The sequence below is a fragment of the Ruditapes philippinarum genome, unplaced genomic scaffold (genome assembly GCF_026571515.1).
Source record: "Ruditapes philippinarum isolate M1 unplaced genomic scaffold, ASM2657151v2 ctg26480_1_1_1_1, whole genome shotgun sequence".
Taxonomy (NCBI): domain Eukaryota; kingdom Metazoa; phylum Mollusca; class Bivalvia; order Venerida; family Veneridae; genus Ruditapes; species Ruditapes philippinarum.
The window spans coordinates 1-11,007 of NW_026852438.1; the positions used below are offsets into that span (position 1 = coordinate 1).

The 11,007-nt window shown below is 35.9% G+C and overlaps 1 protein-coding gene across 2 annotated transcripts; it reads left to right on the top strand.

The window, feature by feature from the left end:
- Positions 1–289: 289 nt before the first annotated feature.
- LOC132760322 (uncharacterized) lies at positions 290–10,657 on the top strand. Of its 2 annotated transcripts, XR_009629837.1 has the most exons (8): positions 290–386; positions 1,172–1,261; positions 1,821–1,901; positions 3,132–3,339; positions 4,763–4,909; positions 6,364–6,443; positions 7,353–7,995; positions 8,479–10,657. XR_009629837.1 is itself a non-coding variant. In XM_060752278.1 (7 exons), the coding sequence occupies exons 1-7, from the start codon at positions 324–326 to the stop codon at positions 7,497–7,499; spliced, it is 816 nt and encodes a 271-aa protein (XP_060608261.1). In that variant the 5' UTR covers positions 290–323; the 3' UTR covers positions 7,500–8,462. The 2 variants fall into 2 exon arrangements, 1 of the variants encoding a protein (XP_060608261.1); XM_060752278.1 differs by lacking the exon at positions 8,479–10,657 and having other exon boundaries at positions 7,353–8,462.
- Positions 10,658–11,007: the final 350 nt, after the last annotated feature.

Sequence of the window (11,007 nt, forward strand, 5' to 3'; positions counted from 1 at the left end):
AACATTAGTGCAACTGGTTAAGTAAACGAACATGCTACTGAAAAAAAAACCTTTAGACTGCCCTGTTCTTTAAAATTCAAAGATTTAAAGATCGTCTTAAACTGCAAACGGCGGATTCTTTTTCGATTTAGTATTATACGTTCCTCTTTCAGATTACAAACGCACTATGCGTGGTAACTTGTTTGATAAACAAGAAAAAATGTCTACCGTTTAAAAACTCTCTCAATAACTGTTCTTTTAATATTATTACTTTGTGAGAAAAATAATGCAATCATGGATTGTTCATTTGATTTTTTTAGACGAAAGCAAAGATATTACAAGAAATGGAAAGACTAAGGAAAACCCATATGGATTTGTTTTTTGTACCAGTTGGTAATTCAGATGTGGTACGTATCAGCCTCTATCGTTTTACTTTCCTTTGGCCAGTATTATATAACAGTTGCACATAATTGTCCCATACTTCATCTCTGGGTCGCTGCCTAGTTGTCTAGTCTTGTTATTAGATTTAAACATATTTTATTGCCGAAAAAGACATATACATACATGTAAACAGTTACAATACAATGACATGACATATTTGGCAAAAGGGTTGACCCACAAGTTCTCTCAATATTAGCAACGGGTCTTCCCTGAAGTCTTGTTATGTGTATTTCTATGTTGAATGAGGGTCCAACAGTCCTGTAAGGCAAAAAAGGCAGTTTCCCTGTAGAGTACAAGTTTCACCCGCTAAGCTATAAATCTTTTGCCGATGGCCTGTGCTTTCTCCACAACGTGCACGTACCGAGGGGAAGAGAGAAAGAGTTCAGTCTTTCGGGACTTTTAACGATTAAATATGGGTTGAACCGTTGAAAGGGGCATTAGAGATTTTGCACTGATCCATAACAATTATCAGCAAACCCATTCTAGCCGAGTCTGCAATTTTACTGTAAATTTTGTGTTTTCATTTCTTTCTCCCGGGGGATATCCCCTTTCCAGTTGTATCATTTAATAGAATTGATTGTGTTTCGATATTCCCGTCAGATGCTTATGTGAGAAAAATGACGTCAAATATCACAATCGTTTGACTTTAAGGTCCTAATATTCTTATCATAGGTAGACAAAAATGCTATAACTCTTGATTAAATTGATGAAAAGTCCAGACAGTAATATTTATGATATTTGTGGAATTTAGGATTTTCACAAGACAATGGCGGCAATTTCAGACGGTACGGTGCTCGACTGCAGACAAGGTAGAAGGCTGGCGAGGAGACAATATTTAACTGTATGTATTTAAAGATATTTGATGAATATTTTGTTACATGTAGTGGTGACCAGTAATGCAAAAATTGTCATGATTGCTGAAATCTGACTATGAAAATCAAACTTTTTCAATGGTCATCAGTAGCTTTCATGAACTTTTAAGTGTTGAAAAGTGAGTGGTTCAAGCCGGTGTTAGGGGGCGTGAGGAATGTTGCACTTTTTCATTACCCATCATGTACAGACTCAAGCAAACCATTTTCATGTATTTTTTTTCGTGATTAATGCTTCCCAGTGATCACATTTTGTCCGGATTTCATTCATCACTATCGTCCATGCTCATTTATACCAAATCTGCAACATTTTTAATTTTGACGTGTTGCTTGACCTCAGGTTAACAATGTGTTGACTTTTAAATTTTATCCGGACAGCGTTCCTTATATAGCGGTTTCCCTTGTTTCTCTTTTGCTCATATATTATTATTATCATTTTCTGATCATTATTCATAATTGAGATACTACCTGATCTTTTAAAACGTATATGAAGAACATCTTTGTCGTGACTAAATTATTTTTAATTTTTAGACACGCTTGCTAGATCCAATAGGCCTTATTGCTGGCACGCAAACACGTGGTTCTGATTATGACCTTTCCAGCGAAGATAAGGTAATTATCAATACAACAGACACCTAGACTCTGTTGAAACCGTTTAGATACTTTTCCAAAATATTAAAATATAGTTACTTTGTCGTTATTGTTTGCACATAAATGTTTACTATATGCTACTTCATGATGTTTATGTAATGGCCAATCTCACTGGCGTTCCAGTAATGCGAACATTTTATTCGGCATTTGAATATTCGATCCAACATTGATAATCTGTCATTTTTACGAAGAGTGTTTTGAAATTAAATATTTTATAGCCGTTAAGAATTTCTAAATCTTTAACATGTTTAATATGATAGGACATATAACGACTTCCGTCTGCAAAGCTTTTTTTCGAACATTCTATGGTAAAGCTGCATGCCCCGAGATGGGCCAGAATAATTCAAGAAAATCAAACATGAGAAAAATGTTCCAGGGTTTGAATAAAAGTGAAAAGGATTCAAGATTAATGACTGCTTGCAGTATTTATTACCATCTTTCCGCTTCTTGACTAACACAGTAAAGGCTATTGTTGCATATTTTGTGCTCCTTTTGACCGCTACCAATGTGTAAATTATTGTCTTTGTTCCCTTCATAATATTTTACTTTTACACGCCAATGTTTTTTCTCTATGAATCGGCAAATATCGACTAATGTCTGGCGTCTGGCGATATCGTAATAAAACGCCGGAGATACTTTCGCCCGCTGTCTGCAGGTCTATTTTTAGTGGCGTGAAAGGGTGTTTTCTACTGTGACATCAGAATTTGAGGATACCAATATGGCGGCTCGTTTAAATGTTAAAAGAAACTATAACAAGTATTATCTTTTCCAAAAATGCTATAACTAGCCGTTCAGCCAAGTATTCGAAAAACATTTCATCATATAGACTCATTCCTGAACAATAGAGTAAATGTTTTTTATTTTCTATATGAAAAATACTCCGAATACGCTTTAACCCGCAGGAGCCTTCACGCTGGTTTCGAGATTCGTGTATGAAGTTAGTATTACAATTCAAAACATAGGTAACCCGTCAAAAACATGGGAGATAGCGTGCCCCTTAGGTGTCCCGTTTTTGAGATCTTTTGTCGTCCATTTTTCTGATGTGATATTAAATTCTCCATTCTGATTGGCTTAGAGCAGGCGGTGTACCGGTAAAAATGGTCAAATTGTGTTAATTCGTATATGTCGCCACAAAAGTATGGAAGAACGTAAAAGGCTTTAGTAAAACAATTATATGTTCATTTCCTATAGGAAGATCTGATGAATATACAGAAAAGTGCCAAACGACATTTTGATGAAAATGTAAGAATATCCAACAGCCCCAACAGAGATGCTTATCATGAATCCAAAAGCAAGACATTGCCTCCGATTGGCAGCCGAGTACGGAGAGGTCCGGACTGGCATTATAGACAGCAAGATAGCAATGGCACTGGAACGGTCATAGGGCATGCTGGTAACGGTAAGTCAAACAGATCAGTTCAACATTGTTCTGAAGGAACTGAAAACATTTTTTTCGAGGTTTAATATTCGATTTGATGTAGGTCTAGACCAAAAGCGTGTGTGCAAAATTTCAGATTATTTGCTCCAAAATAATTAATCTATTTGTGCCAATTTACCCAAAATTGAAAAGCTTTGGAAGGTTTTCACTCAACCGGGCTAAGAACAGCACACAAATACGATTTTCAATTCATTTTTGAGTATATTTCTGAATTGGTATCATTTATATATGTTTCTGTTTTCCAGTTGATCTTTGTAAGAAATTCAAATTATATGTTTTTAGACTTTTTGACGGAAGTGGAGTTCCTTTAATATAACCCCTGATAACTAAAATCATGCACGGAGGGGCACTTTAGGTCTTAATCTATCAGTAAAGTTTGAAAGTCGCCACATGGCCTTTAGTGTGTGGGTGGACGTAAACCCCAACAACAAAAATTAAAAGTATAAAAGTATTAAATAGTATAAAAGCATTTTATTGCTTTTGATTTTTAGACTAGTTTTTTTTGTTTGACTGTTCGGTTTTACGGCGCACCGACACAGTACAAATGTATAGGTCATATTGAGCCGAAAAATTAAAGATGATTTTGAGAGATCTCAGGAGTTACAAACTTCAAAACAACACCAGGAGTCAAAACCACCTCATCTGCTGTAGCTAAGAGATGCATAGACTCCAGGGTTCTTCAAAACCGTTTATTCACCTCTTATGGTACTCTCCTGCGCATCGGTCGAATGTTTCACTTAGCGTGAGTGCATTCAGTAAGCTGCGAAGGGAGCGTACTCTTATGGTCACGCAGGGATAAACAGTGACTGCTTTTCTTAAGCCTCAACAATTAAAGGCGACCCCTCAGCCATAAGGGGCATATAGACTTTTAAAGCGGGCCCGGGCTTTGACTTGCCCGGCTATAAACTACATGTGTATATTTAAAAGAAAATCAAATAAAAAAACAATTAAAGAATACATAGAACTTTATACCTATCAATGAAATTTTCAGTGTCAGTTCTAGTCGGGCGGCGCCATTTTCAATGTTATTCAATGATAATAGGCGGGATATTCCGGTAACGGACAATCGCAACTTTTAGGATAAATAATACTCAAGTGAAAACGGAAGCTGTCTATATAATACCGAATGACACCTTTAAAACGGAAAAATTAACCTTTTTTAACAGACTTCACCGTTCATAGGCTTTGCCTAATTTCATATTACACTATTCAGGGCAAGGGACATTTATAGAAAGGTTATCTTGACCAAACAATTTATAGATCAATTGACACTACCTGTCTCATATTTCAGTTGCTTGCTATGACTGTAAATGCTACAAATATATAACATTTTATAATATGAGTGATGTTTCAATGCGCTTTGTTTTATTTCTTCCTATTAAAGATCAACAGCTTTGGATAGAATGGGATGCAGATGAAAATCAAAATGTTTATATGTATGGGGCTCTAGGATATGACGTGCTTATTGTGGATGAACCCAGAAAACTTAAACCAGGGGAGAAAATAGCAGTTGGTTGTAAAGTAGTACCTGGTACATATCTTTATAATATTATTTGATAATACTACCTGTTTGTAACGTCATATTCATTGGATAATCGTGACGTTTAGTATTACTTTTTATAATACTGCCCGATTGTAACGTCATTTCTCATTGGATAACCTTGCATTTATTAAAACATTTTATAATACAGCCCGTTTGTAACGACACTTTTCATTAAATAATCGTGACGTTTATTATAACAGTTTATAATACTGCCCGTTTGTAACGTCACTTTTCATTGGATAATCTTGACATTTATTATTACATTTTATAATACTGCACGTTTGTAACGTTATTTTTCATTGGATATTCTTGACGTTTATATAGTTTTATTTACACGGCTGCTGTCCATTTATAAAGAAATCTCATTTTTTTCTCTAAAAAAGGAAGTTTGCAGGATTATAAATTCGTTTTAAATATGTCTGACAGGTTATATAACCGAATATTATACAGTTATTTCATATGTGATTTGGGAACAGTCAAACTGTTGGCCCGAGGTGGAGGGGGTAGTGTTTTGGACTGTTGCCCAAGGCCGTAGGCCAAGGGCAACAGTTCAAAACACTATCCCCGACATCGAGGGACAACTGTTTGACTGTTCCCAAATCACGCATGAAATAACTGTTTAATTACCTGACCAACTACTGTTTTAACAGTATTTGCAGAAGAACAAAGGAACAAGAAAATAGTTTTGCACATATGTTAATAATTAAACTTAATATTTTAACTATGTCACGTCACGTCTGGTTCATGATCAATATCGATGGACGCTTCAAGTGGGAATCCTCTATGACGTCAATGACGTCAGAGCACGAGAGGGAAACAGTCGAAACTATTGACCGGTCAACAGTTCGCGAACGTTGACGTTTTTAGAATTTCAGAAAACAGTAAATTATAACAAATTACATTTATATTAGGTATCAGGTAATAAAAACGGTTGTTTGCAATATAACCCTTGCCCGGCGGCTCGGGTTATATTTACAAACAACCGTTTATATAGGGTCATATAACCTGTCAACAATCTTTATAACTAATAATATACACGACTGCGGTTAATTTATGAAGACTTTGTCCTCTAAAGAATGAAGTTTGCAGTGTTATAAATTCGTTATAAAGTTTTTGGACAGATGATATTGCTGAATATAATCAGTTATTTGTAATAAAAACTGTTTCTATAGGGCCATTTAACCTGTCAAAAATCTTTATATCTAATATTATAACTGTTATTGTCAAATATTGTTTTGCGTATTTTTGGGTTGTGCAAATCCAGAAATTATAGAACTTGACTTATTAGATATACTATGAATCAAAAATGATTGGCTAAGAAGAAAATTAGAAAATATTTTTTATAATATGCTGTTTGGAACAAAATATTTACTTTTTGTTTGGAATAAAAATATTTGGTTATCACTTATATTGTTATAACATTTTAAGTTAAATGTTTAAAGGAAAGGACTGGCAAAACACTGATGGCAACGTAAATCTGGGCGTGGTTATTAAAGTAAAGAGAAATAAAAAGAAGGCAAAGGTAAGATACAATAAGTTCGGTAGGAGCGATTGCCTTGTGGCCAGGGATCATGGGCGCGAGCCCTATATGGGGCACGACCGCGTTTCCTTATATGACACAAGTATTGGCTTGTTCCAGGACGTGGAATCGATAGTCATTCAGATAAACTACACTCTTTCTTTATAATCATGCTTAAATAAACAGAGTTTCCTATATAAAACATTATGTGTCGTATATTTTTAAAAGGTTTATTTAAAATTATTGGGAATAAGGAATACCTTTTTTCATTAACTTTGTCTAATATATATAAACTGAAACGATACGCGAACCGCGTTATATTGCAACCCCGTTTTGTTTTCAGTTTGGGCTTAATGTCCTTTTGGTCATTGCTTACTAAGCTTTAAGTATCAAGGATTTAAATTTACATTATAAGCCGGTGTCTGTGGGTGTGAGAGATGTATCTTTGATGATTATACTCAATAAAGTGAATCTGTGATTACCAGCTATTTGTTTTTATTCTCATTGCTCCCGAAAGATCTCTTCCAGATTATTTTACTCGTTATCTTATTAATGTATACAAAATACTGAGACATGTAATAATTAACTTATTGTGTGGACGGTAGCTTGCAATTACCATTAATGTCCATAAAAAGGCTCAATCAAAGCGAGCCTGCAACATTTTCAATTTTGCCGTGTTTGGCTTTCTTTAGGAATTCTGGTTTTCTCTATTTATAGAGGAAAGACAAAATCAAACTAATTGATTAAATCGTTCTCTGCGCATAACAGGAACTTAACGAAGGAAATAAAAATATCAAATCCTTATATCTTTAAAGAAAATCATAGATGTAAAGTAATGCATTTACTAACAAATGTATATTATGTATGCCTCTATGACATGTATGGGACAATTTTCTTAATGTTATTTATTAGGTACGATGGAATAATGGTAAACGTGGCAGTTATATGTATGATGATATACAACAGGTTCAAGTGAAGACAGAGGCCGATTCAAGGAAAGTTTGGTTCTTTTATTTGTTTGTTGATTGGGTTGTAAGTCGTACCGACACGGTAAAGTGACTTGTATGAAACGTTTTAGATTATTAGCTCACTGTTTTACAGAATGATTATTTTACTTTACGTTTATATAAACTCAATATGGGCTATGAGTCGCACAAAAAGAAGAATTACTATTTAATTCTGAGTAAATTGACTTCTGCATGCCTTTCCGTTTTTTGGTGCCCAGTCGATCTATGTAAGAAATTCAAATTTTATGCTTTTGGCTTTTGGAGCTCGGTGTTCTTTTAATCTAAAATGTACATTGTTTAATAATTGAAAGAAAAATAAGTTACAAATGTAAATGTATAATAGGTAAAGATGCGTATATGATATTACAATAATAATCAACTTATTTATTTTCTTATTTTACAGAGGTACCAGCAACCGCTTTAATGAGAGATCTCCAAAGCAAGAATTCGAGTTTGAATTTGAAACTCCGCCTGCCATGACGATAGAAGAGTTTGCGTCTAAACAAGAAAATAAAAAGAATAAAAACTCGAACTAGATATAGATAAAAGTAAAACATTATAATATTATGGTGGCTGATTTGGTATCGTTATCGTTGTCGCGCTGTGTTCTTGTTCGTCCTGTCTCTAGCGAAGCTCGCCTAACGGCGTGTTGTCGCAATGTCGCCCTGTCGCTTGGCTTATAAGCCAATCCTGCGATTTGAACCGATTGAAGGACAGCTGAGATAAAATATTTACGAATGGATATCATTTCTATTTATGCGTGAACACATTTCGTCATATCCATTTCTATTGTTATATAATATTCATAACTTCTTACGTCGCGACTGGACTTAAGCAGATTTTGTGCATCTTATTGATTTGTTTCGAGCTTTCGTAGAAAATCCCCCAGATATAGCCAAAAGAGTTACGGTCCAGAAAACCTTTTATTGTACTGAAATGAACTTTTGGTACTCCTATTTTTTTAAACCTGGTTGCCATATTTATGTTATTGTAAAGATCTACTTATATTGGTTAAAATGTATTTGTTTCAGGGACATTCTACATTTGATGTGTGTCGCCGATCCGACTGCTACAAAATGTGAACTAGGCAGATTTTTAGAAGATGGAAAATCAAAATCAGATTTGTCTGATATTCTATCCGGTCGCTTGCAACAAAGAACCAAAATAACATCAGTTTCATAGTACATGATCCAAAGTTATATAAAAAAGTAACTACAGAAGTACATGGTCGCATTATCGGATAAAAAACTGTTTTGTAATACTGAACGTTTGTAACGTCGATTTTCATTGGTTAATTTTGATGTTTATATAATCTATATACACGACTTCTTCTTCTTCTTCTTCCAATACTGTACATAACCCACTCTGGGGCATTGACATACAGGGTGTATGTACAAAGTGTTGTGCGGCGAATAAGTGCAAGTTTACAAGAAGAACAGGTTAAAAATAAAATCGACTCCGGCATATTAGGGCCCCATGACTAGTCCTCCCTTGAAGGCCTCAAGGTTGATTGCTGTGGCTAGGTGCTCTAGAAGCTGGTTCCACATGCGGATGGCCGAAGGTACAAAGGAGAACTTCATGGTGTCTGTTCTGCAGAATGGGACAAGGAATCTGTGTCCGTAGTCATGGCCACCAAGTGTCAGGGGGGTGAAAGTACTGTGCAGCTGGGATGGTTATGAGGTTGTGCGTGATCCTGTAGACCATCACTAGCTTGGCATTGTCCTGGAGCGGCGATGCTGTAGAGTTGGCCAGCCTAGGTCTGTCATCATTGCAGTGGTGCTGCTGGTAGTTTTGTAATCGCCTTTTACAAATCGGGCAGCTTGCCTTTGGACAGCTTCCAGCTGGTTGATGTTGGTGGCTGTGTGTGGGTCCCAGACTGTGCCTGCATACTCCAGGATTGGTCTAACAAGGGTCTTGTAGTCCTGGGCCTTGATGTCTTGTGGGCAGCTTGTGATGTTTCTTCTAAGGAATGATAGAGAGTTGTTGGCATTCTTGATGGTAGATTCTGTGTGTATGTTCCATTAAAAATTATTTGCGATGCTGACACCAAGGTACTTTCCACTTTTGACAGATTAAAGAGTTGATTGGTGGACCTTGTAGGCATAAATGATGGGACTTCTTTTTTGGGGGATTATTTAGTGTATTACTTCGTATTTGATGGGATTGAAAGACATCATCCACTTGCGTTCCCATTTCTGGAGTCTATCTAGGTCTTCTTGGAGGGCTAATGCGTTAGCTTCTGATTTGATTTTCCTGTAGATCAGGCTGTCGTCAGCAAATAGGCAGCTGATGGAAGTCACGCACCTTGGTAGGTCGTTGATGTAAAAGAGGAACAGTAAAGGACCTAGTACTCTCCCCTGGGGTACACCGGAACTAATTGGGGATGATGCGGATGAATGGCCTTCAACGACAACTTGTTGGCTGCGGCCTGGTCCGGACTGTTGTAAATTAATAAAGAAATGTTTTTTCTAGTAGAAGAAGTTTTTTAGTATTATAAATTCATTATAAAGATTCTTAACAGGGTATATGACTCCGAGTATATACAGAAAGAACAAAAATTGCTTAAATGGATGACGCCCATGCGAAGCGGACTTTTGGCGACCATGACTTTTGGCGACGTTATTGCATTATCGCAATGTGCGTAATATTGACCCCTAGCCTTTTCACTCGTCAATCCACAACGAAATGGGACTAATAGCAGGCTAGTATTTTGCTTTACAAAATTCGTAGTATTTATCAACTAGCTGATGAAAAAAAATGACGCGTGAGCTAAATCTATGCAAAGCGACAATCTTGCAGCCATATTTCTCGCGCCAACACAAAAAATATAGTGAAGGCAATCAGTTATACACGGACCAATTTGCAGCAAAATCGGACAAATGGGTAGCTTAAGGAAACAGCGGGTACATTCAGAGTAAATCCATTGGTAGGTTTTTTAACCATTGCATACCAATGGTACTTATGTTTAACGGACAAAATTGGCAGATTATTAGGCAGGAAGACTAGTTCTTTAGAAGTGACGTCACTTTTTTGACGTCATTGAAAATAGCGATTCTGGTCTTATTTTCATTGTTGTATGAAAACTTTAATGATCATATTAGACTGTAATAGAATTGCACATTTTCAAAGTGTTCAGGTTTTCAAATAAACAAAAATTTGATTCTAGATAACTTTTACTAATATAAATACGAGTACAAGTTACAATTTAAGCTGGGTCAAACTATTAGATCAGTCGGTGTTCACCGTTGGTACAAATGTTTTTATCCTAATTGCACAAATAGTAAGATAAAATCCGTTCAGAGTAACTTGTCAACCAGTGGTACAAATGATGATTAAGGTAACCAATGGTATTTTAGTATTGGTAACACTTGTAATACTTTGAATGCACCCAAACGCACTTTGGGGTCAAAATCCCGAAATGAACCCCAAAGTGCGATGATATGCAACATATTAACGCACTTTGGGTTCCATCGTTCTAAAAATGTTAACCGAGTTCTGCTTAAATACTGAGTACTGACTTATTTTTTATCTGCAAGTTCAAAATTAACGTAGATACATAA